The sequence below is a fragment of the Arvicanthis niloticus genome, chromosome 11, assembly GCF_011762505.2.
Source record: "Arvicanthis niloticus isolate mArvNil1 chromosome 11, mArvNil1.pat.X, whole genome shotgun sequence".
Taxonomy (NCBI): domain Eukaryota; kingdom Metazoa; phylum Chordata; class Mammalia; order Rodentia; family Muridae; genus Arvicanthis; species Arvicanthis niloticus.
This window is the reverse complement of record NC_047668.1, coordinates 31,531,967-31,551,316: the sequence shown is the minus strand read 5'-3', so window position 1 is coordinate 31,551,316 and position 19,350 is coordinate 31,531,967. Positions and strand designations below refer to the sequence as shown.

Below are 19,350 nucleotides of genomic sequence, written 5' to 3'. Positions count from 1 at the left end.
CTGTTGCATGAAATATTTTAAAAGATCCCACACTAATGCTGGCTAAGCACCGGCCAGTGGCCTTGGTCTGGCTCCAGACTGGCAGACAGGCCAAGACCACATTCTTTCCTGTTAGCCAGGGCATGTCTCAAGCACGCTGGCTCTACCTCTCCGGAGCTCAAAAGTCACTTTCTCCACCTGGCTCTCTAAGTTCCCATGGCCACTACCACGCATGCCCATGCTTCCAAATTCCTGTGGCTGGCTGGAGTGTACTCTTGCACACCTTACTCTGCTGCCATTCCTTTCTCTGGAACCCAGTTGAGTCACTGCATGAAGGAAAACACCACACAATCTTAGTTTAGAATCATCAGGTAACACAATCATAGTTGCAGAACCTAGCATCCTAATTTCGTAAACTAATCTATGTTAAATTGGATCTGAGGCTCAAACTGACAGCCTCTGGCTTCCTACATTCTGTCTGCTTCCCTTGCTCCCACAGTCCAAAAAGGCCTTTCATTTCTCTTGCCTTCCCTCTTCCTCTTCCCGACCTACTCACCCAGTGATTGGTCCCTTGTAATCTTCATTCATTAGGGGAAGGTTCTGACACAAGACGCTAGAGAATTTCCTGTGTGGTCTACATATTTAAAAGAAAATTATCAAACAGGACATGGAATTTTCTTCTCCTAAACATAATAAATAAAGAACATATTTCTTGTTCTGAATATTAGTGATATTTTGCTGTGAGAAATAATGTACTATTATAGAATTATATCAAAAAAAGATGTTTGTGAGTCATTATTTGTTTCTATAAAACATACAAAAATGTAAGACAAAAAATAGTCTAAAGATTTTGTTATTGGTAATTTAAAGCATGCTTAACCCTTGACTGGGAAAGAGAAACACCACCTTCTGCTGCTTAACTGAAATCTCACAGTCTCATGAAGAAATGTTTTCTTGGGGGCTGGAGAGATGGCTCAGTGGTTAAGAGCACTAACTGCTCTTCCAGAGGTCCTAAGTTCAATTCCCAACAACCACATGGTGGCTCACAACCATCTGTAATGGAATCAGATGCCCTTTTCTGATGTGTCTGAAGACTAAATAAATAAAAATCTTTTTAAAAAGGAAATGTTTTCTTAGCTTGTTCTATGGAGAGAGCCTGTTACTATAAGGATGAATATAAATACACCCTGGGCTATAGAAAAAAATAAACTCCTGTTCAGCTGTAGACCTAGCATCCATGCTTACCTAGGAATACTCAGACACCCATTCCTAGAAAGACCAGTCTTGATTACACACCCCACTGCTCACGATCATCATGTTGTTACTCTTTGGGCCACACTTTCCTGCCTTCAGCTTCATAGAGCATAACCCTACCGACTGATGAAACACTCTAGCTCTACCTTGTACTTCAAATTGGGACAGATTACTGACTTTCCTACCCTTGCCTGACTGAGGAAATCCACTGGCAAAGCTTCCCTGTCTCAAGATGGCAATGGAGTATGCACTCCTCTCTTCTACTTCACTGAGTTTGGCCCTCCAGGAGGAAGACTGTAGGAGGAAAAGTAAACTCTGCAGAGATCCTCATGTAGACTAGGACTTTGATGTCATTTTTTGAAACTTTTGACATCTATTTATATTTTATATACGAAAATAGTGTTCACAGAGCAGCGAGATAGGTAAGTAGGAGGTAGCACTGGTCACCAAGCCTATTGACCTGAGTTTGATCCCTGGGACCCACATGGTAGAAGGAGAGAGATAACTCCCACAGCCTATCTAACCTCTGACCTCCCCATATATTCTGTGAAATGTCTGAGTATACACACACACACACACACACACACTATGCACAGAATAACTAAATAAATGCAAATAACTTACAAGACATGCTTCCAAAGTAGACATGATTTATGCATATAAAACTTGAAGTGGTTTACATTTAACTTATTTAATCCTCAGATTATTGCTGTCATTATCCATTTCATAAATGAGAAACTCATGTCAAAAGTTTGTGAGGAAATGTATGCAAAGTCATCAGATAAAAATCTACCTAGACAGGATTCAAGTTCTACTGGTCTGTTATGACCATGTGTTTGTCCACAACCTACCCCTCTTCAGGTCAATTAAACCTGAAGATCAGAAATCGAATATTTCTGTACTACTCATTCTTAGAAACACCATTTACTACTATCTTTCTAGGCCTCCAACCTGTAAGACACTCTAAATAGTGAGAGTAAAACACTGCTTTAAAAATACATAAATTTCAAGGCAGAAAATATTAGCGTATGCTCATGAATTCACTTAAGCACTCACAGACCCTCCTTTTATCATGTCTACAAAAAAGAATATAACAGATTGACACCAATAGCTTTTTCTTGTTTTTCATTGTAGTTTATTTGAAACAGGAGCTCATGAATTGAATTGATAAGAGATAAATTAACATAGAAGGATATGAAGCAGAATGTATTTACACAAAAAGTGACTGTTGGTAGAGTAAACTGTAAAGTCAACAACAATCACAAAGTGACATTTATTGTAAAGATGAATTTACAAGAAGGCAGTGTATACAGCGTACATTTATTATATGCATTCAGTATGTTAGTATAGGCCTGGAGTATAAATCTAAATGTAACTCTCATTTCCAAAGGGCTATCAGTCAGAGAGGCTAAGTTGAAACTTAGCTGTCCTTTTCATTATCACAGAACAAACTTATAATCCCTAATTATGATGTTTAGTTTTATGCCAACTTGACGTAAACTAGAGTCATCAGAGATGAAAGAGCACCAATGGAGACAATGCTTTCATAAGATCTGGCTGTAGACAAGCCTTTAGGGCATTTTTTTTTATTAGTAATTGATGGGAGAGGGCCCAGCCCATTGTGAGTGATGCCATACCTGGGTTGGTGGTCTTCCATTCTATAAGAAAGCAGACTGAGCAAGCCACGGTTGGCAGACCAATAAGCAGCATTCTTCCATGGCCTCTGTATCACCTGCTTCAAGGTTTCTGATCTGAGTGCCTGTCCTGACTTCCTTCTGTGATAAACAGAGAGGATAAATTAAATAGGCCCTTTTCTCCCTAGCTTGCTTTTGGTTCTGATATTTGATCACAGCAATAGTAACCCTAAGGAAGACACTACTCCTAAAACCTATCCTGTCACTGTGAGCACTTCCTAATAGTTTCTCAGACTATTAGTTTCTATTACTAATCAAGATTACTAAACAAGATCCCGAAGATTCATCCATTGACAGTCTCTACTGCCAATCATCACTCAAGATGGCATTTCACATCCAGAGACTGCCTGACCTGGGAATCCATTTCATATACAGTCGCCAAATCCCTACGCTATTGCAGATGCCAAATCCTGAGAAGTGCTTGCTGACTGGAGCCTGTTATGGCTGTCTCCTGAGAGGCTCTGCCAGAGCCTGACAAATACAGAGATCGATACTCACAGTCAACCATTGGTCTGAGTATGGGGTCCCCGATGGAGGAGTTGGAGAAGAGACTGAGGGAGCTGAGTGGGTTTGCAGCCCTATGCGGGGAGCAACAATGACAGACCCCCCTTCGGAGCTTCCCGGGGACTGGACCACCAACCAAACAGTACACATGGAGGACCCTTGACTCCAGCAGCATAAGTAGCTGAGGATGGCCTTGTTGGACATAAGTTGGAGGATCAGCCCTTGGGCCTGAGGAGGTTCGATGCCCCAGTATAGGTGAATGCCAGGGCGGGAAGGTGGGAATGGGTGGGTGGGTGGGTGGGTGGAGGAGCACCTTCATAGAGGAAGGGGGTGAGGGGATGATATAGGGGGTTCCAGAGGGGAGACCTGGAAAGGGAAAGACACTTGAAATGTAAATAAAGAAAATATCCAATAAAAGAAAAAAAAAAGATGGCCTTTGGCCCAGGCACTGGTATTCAAATCATACAGAGAGGAGATATGAGGGTTGGCTCCTGCTAACTGAGCTGTGGAAGTAAGTCATGGAAGTCAGTCTCAGAAGAACCACCAGCAGCTATAACCTCAGGTTTCATTTTTTAAAATGTCATTGGCCAAGCCAGGTAGAAGTTAAGGCTCAAGGGTCTTCCCGAGGTGAGATGCCTAGAAGAGGAATTTCTATTCATTAAATTAGGCCAGCAGAGCTGTGTATCTTCAGAGTCTTCAGAGGTATAGTGAGACAGAAAGAGATCCAATGCACAGGCTGCAGCAAGATGTGGTGACTAGTGAGCATGAGAGCAACAGATGATACAAGGAAGGAGATGACGGGGTCTCTGTAAGCTGTAGCCAGGGCCCTTTTTGGTAATTCTGAATCTAGGGGCATATCACACCTGGGGAAATTAGTGGCCCCAAACTAATAGCAACTCAGGTGAAAATAAGAAGCAAATTCTGGAAAGAGAAACTTACTTTTTTTTTTTTTTTTTTTTTGGATTTTGAACAATGTCCTCAAGTAAATTCTCATACCATGACAGTTCAAAGTTAAACATAAACAAGCAAAATAACCGGAGAGAAGTTATCATGAACAGAAAAATAAATATCAACTGCTTCTACGATACATAGATTCAAATGATTAGACACAGCTAGTTTTATTGTTTTCTGTAAAAACAAAACAAAAACCAAGCAAACAAAAAACATGTCAAGTAAGAGCAAGTTTGAAGACAACGGTGAAGAATGATGCCTTGTAAAGGATTCCCCCAGCAACACTGCAAAGGGACTCACTCAAGCGCCTTCCAAAAGAAAACTAACAAAAAGTAACTAGCATTTAAAAGTCAGTAAGCTAGGTTGATAACATAGGAGCCACAGGTGAGAGAAAATAAGAGACCAGTAAGATGGATCAGAAGAAAAAGGCACTTGCCACACAAGCCTGCGAACTTGAGTTTGATCCCAGGAACTAACTCTACAAAGTTGTCTTGTCACCGCCACTCACCTGCAATCATACACAAAACATACACACATACGCACACACACATATAATGATGAAGAGGGAGAGGAAGAGAAGAAAAGGGAAAGGTATAAGTAAACTTAATGCAGGCCTCAGAAGAGAGGATGCAGGATGCAGTGGGGAGAAAAATCAATGAGAAACAGATTGTTAGAAAATAGTCTATGTTTAGCTCTGTATACCATTTTTAATAGGGTTATTTGATTGTCTGGAGTCTAATTTTTTTAGTTCTTTGTATATATTGGATATTAGCCCTCTATTGGATGTAGGATTGGTAATGATTTTTTCCCAATCTGTTGGTTGCCATTTTGTCTTGTTGACAGTGTCCTTTGCCTTACAGAAGCTTTGCAATTTTATGAGGTCCCATTTGTCAATTCTTGATCTTAGAGCATAAGCCATTGGTGTTCTGTTCAGGAACTTTCCCCCTGTGCCTAAGTATTTGAGGCTCTTCCCACTTTCTCTTTTATTAGTTTCAGTGCATCTGGTTTTATTTAAACCACCACAGATATGTTTCTTCTTCGCCCTTCAAAGCATCACAAAAGTACACTTTTTTTGAGACAGGGTTTTATTATGTAATCTTGAGTGGCCTAAAACTTGCTCTGTTGACCAGGCCAGCCTTGAACTCACAGGGATCCACCTAACCCTGCCTCCTGAGTGAAAAAAAAAAAAAAAGTACATTTTAAAAAAGACTTGCATATCATAAATAGAAGTTGTGTGTTCTTAAATCTCATTAACATAGCTTTTTATTACTTGTGTGAAAGTACACAAATATTTTCTATTGTAAAGGATCTATGATTATACGAGAAAAAGCAATGGTCAGTTCAGAATCTGCTTTGAAACACTCTCAAATTATTTCCCAAAGCTATGAGAGACAGATTTTCTTATTTGCAATGTGGCAGTTCCAGAATCTCTCTACAGACTGCTTTGTCTGTCATTACAATGGTATATTTTTTAGCTCCTGGAATCTCATCCGTATTCCATGATTTCTACTTCATACTAAGATTGTCTGGTTTACTGGCCTTTTAAAAGAAACTCCAGTGTACAGTCCAAAAACACCTTCTTGAGTCTCAACGCAACACTTACAACCAAAGCCCTGTTTCTGAACCACGAAACTTCCTCCCGGGCTTCTATTTGTTTCTTTATGCCTTATTTACCTCCCTGTTACCTACACATCTATTATGTAAGATGACAGATTTCCAACAAAAGGCTTGATAAACACACACAGTCGTCAATTCCAATTGTAAACAATCACAGAACGAACTTTAGAGCATTTATAGAGAGCGTGAACCTCAGCGGGAGAGTGTTCTCTCCAGTTGATGGTTATGAATAAAATAGATGAGCTGAGGCAGTGGTAGAATAATGTTCTGGGACTGTGAGTCCATGAGGAAGATTGAAGGCACAAAGAGAGTCTTCCTAATCAACAAAGAAGATAACTGCTGGAAAGAAAAATATGTTCCTTGCTTGAAATTAACTGCCACACGTTCCCAACCTACACAAAGCTGTCAGAAAGGACATCTAAATCTGTCCTTGTTTGTAACATGTGTTGTGACAAGATTTGACAGTTTATCAAAGAACTATAATTGCCACCTAAACATCTCGCATTTTGTCAACTGTAAGTGTGTTTAGTGAAAGCATTTATTTAACTTAAAACACAACCATTTTCCTCGCTCTCTGAAATGACTGCCTGGATTTTCTTTGCTCCTTAGCTGATCAAGCTGCATCAGAACTGTCTTTGAATTATTTATGTTGGGATTGTGAAGGGTAAAGAAACAATCAGTAAAACAAGATATGATTACCAGGGAAATGTGTGTATTCTGGTTATTGACTCAAAAGACCTTCGAAGTGCAACAATTCTCACGGATCTGTGCACATGACACTTAAACACTCTTGTTTGGGGAAGGGGAAAGATGAGGCCCTTTCTTCCCTTCACCATTCTGAGTTCTAGGGCAATTTACTAAGAAGGAACACCCCAGCAGAGAGATGTGTTACACAATGTGTATCATCCCTATATGTATCTTTTTCCAGAAGCAGTCCACTACTGATAAGTTTTCTCCCTCAACCTATAGAACAAAGAGGACAAATGTGAAATCCCTGGATGATATATTCAAGTGAGAAACTGGTCAGAAGAACAATGTATCACACTAATGGTTTGTTTCATTCTGGAAATATTAGAGGTTGGTTTGAGCAACATGACATTCAGGCTCATATTTGTTGTTTGTTGTAGTTACTTGCTAAGTACGTGGTACATGTGCAAGTATTTCTGCATACTTTTCCCCCATCATTCTAATAAACTTGGGAGTGGGGAGGAGAGGGGCCTAATGAGACAGAACAGTAAAAGCCATGCTTGGAAATCTAGGAAGCCCACATCCTGGTACATACTGAGCTGTAGTGAGTCAGAAGGTCATGCGTAGGTGTTTCCTTGGTGACTCAGTTTCCTGGCTGTGAACTGGGTTCTTAATATGGCTGCATGGCTTCTGAGACCATTTCCATCCTTAACCTATTATGATTCTAGACAAATCCAAGGTACAGCAGCAGCCAGATCTTGGAACAAAAATAACAGCAAGACAAAAAAATGGCTTCTACTTAACAACCTGAGAAAAAAAATATAACCAACTATGGGTTTTAAATGTTTACATTAGTATTCAGCCCTATTTAGGTAATATTAAATCTATTTAAAAATCTGTTTTGTTTTTCATTAAAAACCGAAAATGTGTGTCATACTGAGAACACTAAAAGAAAAATCAATTTAATTGAGGCTGCAAGTACTTTTAGTGCTGCTAAATTAAGCCACAGGATTTTCTGTACAAATCACTGTATATAGCTCATTTGGGATGAATTACATGGCACAGGTGTCTCTGTTTGGTTTGTTTTGAAGAGAAGAACATGAATGAAGAGCTGTGAACAGAAAGCGGTTGGCACAGATTGTCAACCACAAAGAACATAAACTGAAGAGGAGAGAAAGGCATTTTCATGTCAAGAGGGATGTGCTCAGATCATCACCATGCTTTACTGATGTAACCTTTTTAACACAGACATTGTTGTTCATGTGACTTTATAATAATATCTCCTCCAACATGTAAAAATAAAAGTCTATAACCAAGCAGACTTTGTTGTGTATAGTAAATGTTTTAATAATTCACTTATTGATGACCACTTGCTGGGTTGGAGACTCAGTTTCTTTAAATATCAAGGTTAGTTGCTAGTTCTTACTTATGTCAAACCTCAGCAGAGATGTTACCATCTCCAAACATAGTGAGCTACATTTCCAGCTATGCCAGGATACATGTGGCCCGGGGGGGGGGGGGGGGGGGCATTCTGATACATTTGCAGGAAGTAAAACAACTGACACAAGGTAGTTGCTCAGGAAGCAACCCCTCCACTATGTATCCTTGGGGTACTTGCAAATACTCTGGAATAGAAGCCCTTCTACACCATTTTCCTGCCTTCTGTCTTTCCACTCTCTTGAAGAACTAGACTAAACAACACTGCACGTAACTCCTCCAGCTTCAAACTTTTAAACTTGTTTAGAGCCCTGTTTTGTTTTTTCATGTATTCACATTTAAAATTTCCAAAATGTTAATAATGATTAGCCATCCCTCTAATTCCAGCACTTGAGAGGAATTAAAGGATGCAAGGCCAGCCTAATCATAAAGCTAATTCTAGGAAAGCCAGGGCTGTACGGGAAATTTCTATCTGGGGGAAAAAAGGAAAACAAGAAAAATTAGTAACAATAACAATAAAAAGTTCCCATGGACTATAAAGTCTTCTTAATTTGAAAGTGTGTAGTAGATGCCAGTAAAACTTATTTTTGTTTCTCTCCTCTCCTCCTCTCCTCCTCTCCTCTCCTCTCCTCTCCTCTCCCCTCCCCTCCCCTCCCCTCCCCTCCCCTCCCCTCCCCTCCCCTCTCCTCTCCTCTCCTCTCCTCTCCTCCTCTCCCCTCTTCTCCTCTCTCTCTCTCTCTCTCTCTCTCTCTCTCTCTCTCTCCTCTCTTCTCTCTCTCTCCCCTCTCTCCCCTCTCTCCCCTCTCTCTTTCCTCTCTCTCTCTCTCCCCTCTCTCCTCTCTCCTCTCTCTCTCCTCTCTCTTCTCTCTCTCTTCTTCTCTCTCCCCTCTCTCCCCTCTCCCCCTCTCTCCCCTCTCTCTCTTCCTCTCTCTCTCCTCTCTCCCCTCTCTCTCTTCCTCTCTCTCTCCTCTCTCTCCTCTCTCTCTCCTCTCTCCCCTCTCTCTCTCCTCTCTCCCCTCTCTCTCTTCCTCTCTCTCTCCTCTCTCTCCTCTCTCTCTCTCTCTCTCTCTCTCTCTCTCTCTCTCTCTCTCTCTCTCTCTCTCTCTCTCTCTCTCAAAAGGCTTGAGGTCAAATCAGCACAACCGTTAGGGGAAGGGACAGGTAACGGCTTTGTAACCAACCGCTGTGCAATGCCAAGAAACTGTTAGTCTGTGGTCCAATTTCCCTTCCAAGACGGAAGTTTTGTGTCTAGGATCTCTGGCCAAGATGCCAAACATCAAAATCTTCAGTGGCAGCTCCCACCAGGACTTATCCCAGAAGATTACCGAGCGCCTGGGCCTCGAGCTCGGCAAGGTGGTAACTAAGAAATTCAGCAACCAGGAGACCTGCGTGGAAATTGGTGAGAGTGTGCGGGGAGAAGATGTCTACATCGTTCAGAGCGGTTGTGGTGAAATCAACGACAGTCTAATGGAACTTTTGATCATGATTAATGCCTGCAAGATCGCTTCAGCTAGCCGGGTGACTGCAGTCATCCCATGCTTCCCTTACGCTCGGCAGGATAAAAAGGATAAGAGCCGGGCTCCCATCTCTGCGAAGCTCGTGGCAAATATGCTGTCTATAGCAGGTGCAGATCACATTATCACCATGGACCTACATGCTTCTCAGATTCAGGGGTTTTTTGACATCCCGGTAGACAATTTGTATGCAGAGCCAGCTGTCCTAAAGTGGATAAAGGAAAATATTTCTGATTGGAGGAACTGCACAATTGTCTCTCCTGATGCTGGCGGAGCCAAGAGAGTCACTTCCATCGCTGACCATTTGAATGTGGATTTTGCCTTGATTCACAAAGAACGGAAGAAAGCCAATGAAGTGGACCGCATGGTGCTTGTGGGTGATGTAAGAGATCGGGTGGCTATCCTTGTAGATGACATGGCTGACACTTGTGGTACAATCTGTTATGCGGCCGACAAACTTCTCTCAGAGGGAGCTACCAGAGTTTATGCCATCTTGACTCATGGAATCTTTTCTGGCCCAGCCATTGCTCGTATCAATGGTGCATGCTTTGAAGCAGTGGTGGTCACTAACACCATACCTCAAGAAGACAAAATGAAGCAGTGTAGCAAAATCCAGGTGATTGACATCTCCATGATTCTTGCTGAAGCCATCCGGAGAACCCATAATGGAGAATCTGTTTCCTACTTGTTCAGTCATGTTCCCTTGTAACCGAATGGCATAATATTTAAATACAGTAAGATAAAATAAAAATAAATCCTGTTTTTTTTTTTTTTTTTTTTTTTTTTTTTTTTTTTTTTTTTTTTTTTTGCTTCTGTATTTGATGAAATGTTCTGTCAGAGACCCAGTTGGGTCCACAGTGGCCTCAGTAGATAGGAGATTGTGGGTTTCCTCACTTGGTCATTTCATTCTGGCTTCTTTGATTTTGTGAGCTTTGAAGTTTCACAAAGCCCCATTGCCACAAGGTTTCTGATCTTGCAACATATTGCATCATACTACCAAAAGACAAGCCAGCTACAAAGCCACTTGATCTAACACACAATCACATGTCCAAGTTCACCAGAGTCTATGATAAACTTCAGCAAGCACCCTGGGGTTCTTAACCGTTCTCCTCTATTCTAAACTCACTGGATGGCAATGGCAGCTTCCAGTTTAAGCCACCATTGAGCTCATCGAGCCTACACAGCAAAGTACAGCTAGTGTTCTTTGAGAAAGAAGACCGTGACTATCTATTTGGAGACTCATCTTAGATCCTTAATCCTAAATCCTTTCACTGTAGCTGTCCCAGGCATGCTCTTCCTGGGTAAATATGCAATTGGGTTCAAGTGTTCAACAGACCATAGTCTTATCGAAAACAATGTCTATCAATGATAGGTGATCTGTAATATTGTTTTGCTGTAGCCGCCTACGAGCATCATGGTAGACTCTAGGTGGCGCTGCAGAGCCTTCTGGCTAGTTTCAACATTCACTGTCAGAGACTGGCCTTCCCAAAGACCCTAGCTTTGTATTTTGAGACGGTGTTCTCCTTTCTTTTAAGGAAAGCCAATGTGTTGTGTGGGGGGGAGTGCATGGCTACAAAGATTGTGTGAAGTGTCTCATCGCCAGGAAAATAGAAAAAAAGCCCCAAGAATTTCTAAAGGATAAAACAAAACCAAGGCAGATTTAAAGAAGCAATCTTCAAAGTGTTACCTGACTTCTCATTTGAATTACCGGGTAATAAGTGGGATGGAAAAATGTCTTTGTACTTCTAAAAAATATATATATATTTCAAGCCTTAACTTCTGTGTTCAAATTTGAAGGCAGTATTAAAGCATTTACAAATCTTCTTTAGTATTAAAAGATTAAGAAATTTTGCCATTACAGTTCCTTTCAAAAAATATTGCTTGAGTTTACTAAAAACTCAGAATTTGGGAAGTCAAGGCAGGAGAACTGGGAGTTCAGGGTTGTCTTATTCTACATAGTGAGTTCCATGCAAGAGAGCCCAAGATACATAGTAAGACCCTATCACAATATACATACATACATACATACATACATACATACATACAAACATACATATTATATATATATATATATATATCCACAGCCTAAAGCAGTAAAACCTATCACTAGTAATAAACCCCATGCAAAATTACAAAACACTTGCTAAGAAAGACAGAAAATGCCTAAACTGAATGTACTAGAAACCTGAATAGTAAGAATGAAATTGCATTCTGACAGCTTCTTCAAATTATCTAGTTAGCACAAACCCAATTAAAATCCTTATAGGAATTTTTTTCATAACACAGACTTGACAGGCTTTTCTCAAAGTTCATCTGAAAAAAAGGTGAGCAAAATTCTTCAAGGACCTTTTGAGGTTGTATCTTGTTACAGTATTATAAATCAGAGCTACAGCAGTAGAATGAGGAATATACGCACAGTGCTGCAGGGGCTCAATTCTTGAAACACATCCATGTATACTTACAGGAATCTCAGACACCTGCCCCATTTGATGGATCAACTGGTCCTGTTAGGGGAAGGAGGCACATAACTGTATCAAGTTTTTAGGATAATCATTACCATGAGTCCCTGTGGAGATACTTTCCTCATCCCTTGCCTTGGCATCCACTCCTGCAGGCTACTCACATTCTCTGAAGTGGAGAGTGAGCCTCTTGCCATAATTTTTCATGGACTTTATGCATTCGTTCATCTATCTAGAGCATAGCAATGCATAAGGTGTCTTCATGTTGTATCAATTGCTTCATAATGCTCTAATCCTTCTGCATCCCTGAAGAAAATATGTAAATTCCTTGATTGTGCATATGTATATATGTATTATATACTACAATGTAACTTTAAGAATCTAACATTCATTTTAACATGATTCCTCTATTTAAAGGTAGTGTGTCAATTTCAAACAACCAAATATTTGAGACAAATTTCATCCAGAATACAAAGTAACTCCAGACCACTGTTCTTCTGGTCTCTGTGGGCACCTTGCAACACACCTGGTGCACAGACATACATGTAGGCAAAAAAGACAGAAAAATTCCCACACACAGGGTGTCCAGCCTTCATGGGACCAAGGATCGCTTATCCCACTTATGCCCGACAGGGCCATCCTCCCTTACATATACAGCTGGAGCCATGGGTCTCTCCCTAAGTGCTCCCAGGCTGGTGGTTTAGACCCTGGGTGCTCTGGTTGGTTGGTATGGTTGCTCTCCTCATGGGGCTGCAAACCCTTTCAGCTCCTTCAGTCTTCATTCTAATTCCTCCATTGGGAACCTCATGATCAGTTCAATGGTTAGCTGTGAGCATCCACCTCTGAATATATCAGACTCTGGCAGACCTCTAAGGACACAGCTATATCAGGCTCCTCTCAGCATGCACTTCCTGGCATCCACATCATCGTTTACCATTGATGACTGACTGCACATGGGATGGATACCCAGGTGGAATGGTCTCCAAACGGTCCCTCCTTCAATTTCTGTCCCATACTTTGTCTCCATATTTGCTCCCTTGAGTATTTTGTTACTCCTTCTAAGGACCGAAGCACCCACACTTGGTCTTCCTTCTTCATGAGCTTCATGTGATCTGTGATTTAAATCTTGGGTATTTCAAACTTCTGGAACGCCATGTGTGGGGGAATTCAAGGGTGGGGAGGTGGGAGTGTGGGGGTAGGTGGGGGCACATCCTCATTGAAGCAGGAGGAGGGGGGATGGAATAGGTGGTTCCTGGGTGGGGGTGGGGGAATGGGGAAAGGGGATAACATCTGAATTGTAAATAAAATATCCAATAAAAAATAAAAAAACACAATTATCATTCATATTATTATCCTTTAAAATGAAATATTTATAAATCTAATGAGATATGCCCTATATCTACTCCAGGAAAACTATAAAACTCTGATAAAGGAAAGCAAGAAAATAACAAAATATAAAGGTAGCTTATGTTCATGTATAGGCCATTCAATATCGGCATTATTTCATTCTTCAACTTGATCGATAAACTAATTGCAGTTAAAATAAAAATCTTACAAGTTAAAAAAAAGTAAGAAATGCCATACAATTAAAAAAAAAAGACAAGAAAAGAAAACTGCTAGATTGCTTTGAAGTGTGTGTGTATGTGTTTTGTGATGTGAATGTGTGAGTGAACATATGTGTGAGTGTGTGTGTGGTATGTATGAAAGTACATGAGTGGGTACGTATGAGTGCATGCATAGATATTGAATGCATATGTATTTGAGCGTGAGTGGGTGTATGTCTATGTTTAAGAGCATGTGTAGGTATACATGTCACCAGAAACAGATTACTAGCAAACCATGAATAGTAAATGTGTTCTTGGTGAGGCCACAAAACAAAATGGGCAATAGATTACTGTAAACTAGAAGAATGTCTATGCTTGTTATAAAGTGTCAGAAAACAGTTAAATTATGTTCTACTTTGAACAGAAAATACTCTGTAAGTGGTGAACTTGGACATCTTTTGGCTTAGGAGATTTCAGCCTAAATGCTGTAGAGACAGTTTTGATTCTCCTTCCTACTTACAATAGAACAAGAGAAAACACTGAAAACGTATGGAAGGGACGACCCAGGGAACAGAGCCAGGAGCCAGGACCCAATCACTCTGTAGGTTCTCAGCCTAGGTAGATTTGGGGGAAAAAAATGAAAAATGAAAAAAAAAAAAAAAAAAAACAAAAACAAAAAAAAAAAAAAAAAAAAAACAAAACCTCATTATTGGTTTTTGGGATCAAAAGCCCCAGGGCATGCCTGGATAACCTTTTGTAAAAGAAATTAGGTATGTGATTTGTGAATACAAGCAGCCATCTCAGAAGAGGCAGGAACAGACAATAAAAAGTCAATAGAACCTTAAATTCTCAGCTCCTTTGTTTCTGCTGATGTTTTTAAGTGGATAGAAAATTACCTAATGAAGGATAACTCGAACAATAATTTCTTAGATAACAATTTAATGCTTTTCATGTATTCAAAAAAGCAATGGGTCACTCTTGTAGGTTGTTTTTGTTTGTTTGCTTGCTTGCTTTTGCTTGCTTGTTTTATCTATTTCCAGTACGTGACTGATGAAACAGAAATTTAAATTTGGGGGCAACTGAGCTGCAATGGGCAAAGAAAATTGCCCTGGACAGCATCTACAACTGGCAACCAACAGCATCCTGGATAGGCTTTATTTTGAGAAATCAGAGTAAACAATATACATCTCCTATTCACAATAAAGATGCATAATCTCTAATGTGGGAAAGAGTGCTTACAGGAACCCTGTATGGGTATAAATGTCTAAGCACTCCTGATGCATCTCTTATCAGATGACATGATTAATGGTGTTTTCTTCTGAGTGGCTGCAGTTAGTATTTGTTAACATGCTTCCCAAATCCTAATGCTGTTTCAGAGATGCAGTCAGATGATTGTATTTGGAGGCATCCTGCAAGAATTAGAAAAGATAAGGCCATGATTGAATGGCTTTAAATAATGCATTTCACCCAGAGTAGTTGTTATGCAACTGGTGACTTCCTTGGTGGCTTTTGTGCTCACCATCCTGTTTTCTTCTTTTCCAGGAAATCTATTAATTATTAAGTTTGATTCAATTGTACATGCTATGTAATACCTGGGATAACTCATCATTTCATGCAAAAGAAAGAGACCTCTCTATTGCAACATTCGTTTCTGGTTTGGAAATAAGCGATGAATATTACGCATTTCTTCCTCCTTGTTTACTTGGCCTTTCTACTGAGCAGCTTTTCTTACAGAAAGATTAAGGAAACAGGTTCTGAGTACTTGGGAAACAGCATAAGATATAGAAGGGGCGGCAGCTGTAAAGACTTTGAGGTAGGGAACACACATAGTGTTGCCATCAACTTTTCTTTGCTATGACAAAATACCTGAGGCAACTTAGAGGAGGAAAGGCTCAGCTATGTTCACCTGGGTCACCAATGCTTTCACCTACAGTTGCTTAGATCCTTTGTTTTCGGACCTCGGCAAAATAGAATGTCATGACAAGGATGGGGAAAAAAGGCACCAAAGAAAGAGAGAAAGAAAAGAGAGAGAGAGAGCAAGAGAGTGAGATAAAAAGAGACAGCATTTTTGAAGCCTGCCCACCCCAAGCATAGATGTAGCCATTTTGTTCCATGCCTGGCAGCTATTTCATATTGCTGCTATAGTATGCCTGCCAGTCATTGACACAGAGAATAACTTGACTGCATCCCTTGCTATGTTCTGTATGTTCTGAGGTTTGTTAATCTTAATTCTACAAAGCTTTAAGTAGGACTCATTAAGTTAAAGGTCAATATAAACTGTTAGTCTAAAATGACTTGAGACAGAGCTGACCCCTGGGCGGCACTTCCTGCACCTGAGTAAGAGCTCATTGTGGGTTCTGTGGTTTGTTCTTTTATAAGCCTGCCCTGAGAAATGCTTGTTGTCGTAGTTCAAATGATTCTGAGCTATGTCTCTGATCCGATCAGTATTAGTGTATGAGTTCAATAAAGGATCCTTGTCTAACTGAGATTGGTTTGTGGAATGACTCTCAGACCCAACAAACAAGAGAGCTGCAGAGAGAGAGAGAGAGAGAGAGAGAGAGAGAGAGAGAGAGAGAGAGAGAGAGAGAGAAACAAGATTAACCTTTTAAGGCCATATCCCCAGAGACCCACCTCCTCCAAACAGGTCACACTTTCTAAAAGTCCATTCAGCTATGAATTCATCAAGGGGACCACTCCACTGTTGAATTTAGAACCCATGATCCATTCAGCTCTCAAAAAGTTTTTGGAACCATCCAAATTTTATACACACACACACACACACACATGCACATGCACGCACACACTAACGAGATGAAAACTGAAGAATAGTAGAATAAAATTAAGTCAGAAAAATAAACAAATAAGGTAAGGCAGACAAGCAACACACAATGTGTTCAGTTCCTCTAATTATTGATCACCATCAAAACACAAACATATATATATGTATATATATGTATATATATACATATATATACATACATACATATATACATATATATACATACATATATATATATATACACACATATATATTTATACACATATGCCTACAGATGACCATCACTATTAAGAAGATTCTATCCTAAGTACTACAGACTACAAAGTTAGTGTTTGTCCTTCATGGAGACTTTCTAAAGAACTCAGATATTCCAAAACGTGGTAACTATGAACGATTGGCCACTGTCATTTACCACTTGAACCTCTAAGAACTAGGCATGGTCAACAACTGCTATGAAGAATTCCTATGATTCATCAAGCTTATATGATCCTCAGCCTCAAAAGTGAGATTAATAGACAAAAGTGTGAGAGCAGAGATAGTGTTCATCATGATTATAGGATTCTAACTTGCTAAAACTTGAGGTATCTCTGGCCAGTACAATGCATAAGCTGCCTCTTCCTCCCCATGACCACAGCCTTCACCTCCAGTGAGCCTGAAGCCTCTTTACTGCTAACTATAGACTTAACCTCAGATTGCTTCTCCAACTTAAGGTTCCAGCATCCATTGTTCACTTATAAGACTGGCCAGAGAACATGACACTTAAATGCCATCTTTCTTGCAAGGCTATCCATAGACAATGGGTTCTTTTTCTGTAATTGTTATTTGGGAAATATTGATTTATTATTATTTTAAAATGTATTAATGTTTGGGATTAATCTATAGGATCAAATTTATTTTATTCATTCAGTATATGTATATGTATATGTATATATATTGATTATATATCAGAATGGGAATTTCTACAAAAGATTTCATTGGTTCTTACCTAAAAGTTTTTATACATAGATGCAATTCCAAAGAGTCAAGGAAAACCAAAATAAAATGGCCTTTAAAAAAATCAAATAGACTTTAACTTTGTTGTAGGCTTTTGGGTATAATGGGCTGTGTGTAGACACACAGTTCATAAGCTGTCTACCCAGTAGGGGAGAGTTGCAGCCCCTTCTGTCCATCTCTTGTGCTTTGTGACCCACTGACCCTGTCTTCTAGCTGTTAGTCACTGGCTAGTGTTGCATCCTCTTATACTAAACTATCTTTGTTCTCATATTGACATAACAGCTTGTGGTATTGCCCTGGTAGAGAGTTAACTCTCCCACAGACACCAATATGTAGCTGCAATCTTTCTTAATTACCTCATACTTAGCTCCATGCCTTTGGGATGGTCTGAGGTGGCTTCCTGAAACAGGTGGAAGCATTTGTTGATGATTTTTTTACTTAATCTGCCGTGACTAGATTATATTAGGAGCTGGAGAGATGGCTTGGCAGATAACAGCATTTGCTGCTCTTTCAGACGTCCCAGGTTCAGTTCCTCCAACCTGTACCAAGTGGCTTACAACTACTTATGATTATAGTTCCAGGGGATCTGTCAACCTCTTCTGGTCTCTACAACCACCTGATTGCATGTGGTACGTACAAAATACATACAAAATAAAATAAACAAATGAATGTTTAAAAAAAAAACAACTGAGAAGCCAGAAAGTCGACTCAGTGGTTTAAAGCACTGGCTGCTCTTAAAGCGGACTCATGTTTGATTCCCAGAACTCACATGGAGGCTCACAACAATTCCAGGGGATCCCAGTCCATTTTCTGGTCTCTATTGGTACTGCATGCATGTGGTCTATAGACACACCCACAGGTAAAATAAAAATATTCATACACATAAACTAAAAAAAATAAATAAATCTTTAAAAGTTAATTAAGTAAAATTCAAAATTGAAAGTAGCTGGCTGAGAAGGAAAAACATCTAAAAGGACAGTGATGGCTTACACATGCTCCTCCAAGGCTTGGGAAGGGCACACGCATGTCATTGGTCCAGAACCCTGTGCCTCTTCTTACCTGTCTAGCTTTGCCATGGCGTACCCAGTTACAAGACTTCTTATTCATCTTCCCCAGCACTTTATACTCTGCTATACTAAACCTTCATCCAGCCTCAATTCTCACTGCAATGTGTGAGCAATATGCAGTTTTCACAAAGGATACATTCCCCTAAGTAGCTACAGAGAGCTGGCTCCTGCACCTATATTAATCTCGATAACTAACTGTATTCCTAACCAGTTAAAATGTTTTTGAATCTCTAATTTTTTTGTGTCCAAACTAAGACACATTATTTGTTTAAATAAAGCTTTCTTCTCACTCTGAAGTTTAAAACTTCACTTTGTTTTTTTCATTAGTGTATACAAACTGTCCCAAGGCTAAGATGTCACTAAGATGTTCCCGTATCCATTTAGAAGATACTTTGGTCATAGTCAGTCCCCAAGTATCATGCTCTGTCCCTTTTGCCCTTCCATACACACAATATTCATTCTAATTTCAAGTCATTTCCTCTTAAGTTCTATATAAGCAAAACACTGATATTGGTCTTTCTGAATCTACTGTAGTTCTGTTAGCATAACGATATCCAGTCCTGACTAGTTTCCTGCAAATGATGTAATTGTATTCGTTATGGATACATAGAACTTCCATTGTGTGCATATTTCACAACTGTGCTTGTCTCTCATGTTGTTGGACACAGAGACTGATTGTCTGACACGATTATTGGGAGTGTGGCCATACGCAATGTGGCAGGGTAGCTATACAGTACCTGGTTTTGATTCTTCTGAACATACACCCAGAAATAATGTAGCCAAAATATAGGGCATTAAGAATATGATCATTAGTACAATATATGAGCTTATATGGCAAAAGTTTAGAAAATAACTGAAATTAGTACTTTGT

The 19,350-nt window shown here is 39.9% G+C and overlaps 1 protein-coding gene across 1 annotated transcript; it reads left to right on the top strand.

Annotated features, from left to right (window-relative positions):
* Positions 1–9,278: 9,278 nt before the first annotated feature.
* Positions 9,279–10,439, top strand: Prps1l1 (phosphoribosyl pyrophosphate synthetase 1 like 1). Its single transcript, XM_034514377.2, has one exon. The coding sequence runs from the start codon at positions 9,390–9,392 to the stop codon at positions 10,344–10,346; it is 957 nt and encodes a 318-aa protein (XP_034370268.1). The 5' UTR covers positions 9,279–9,389; the 3' UTR covers positions 10,347–10,439.
* The last annotated feature ends 8,911 nt before the right edge of the window (positions 10,440–19,350 follow it).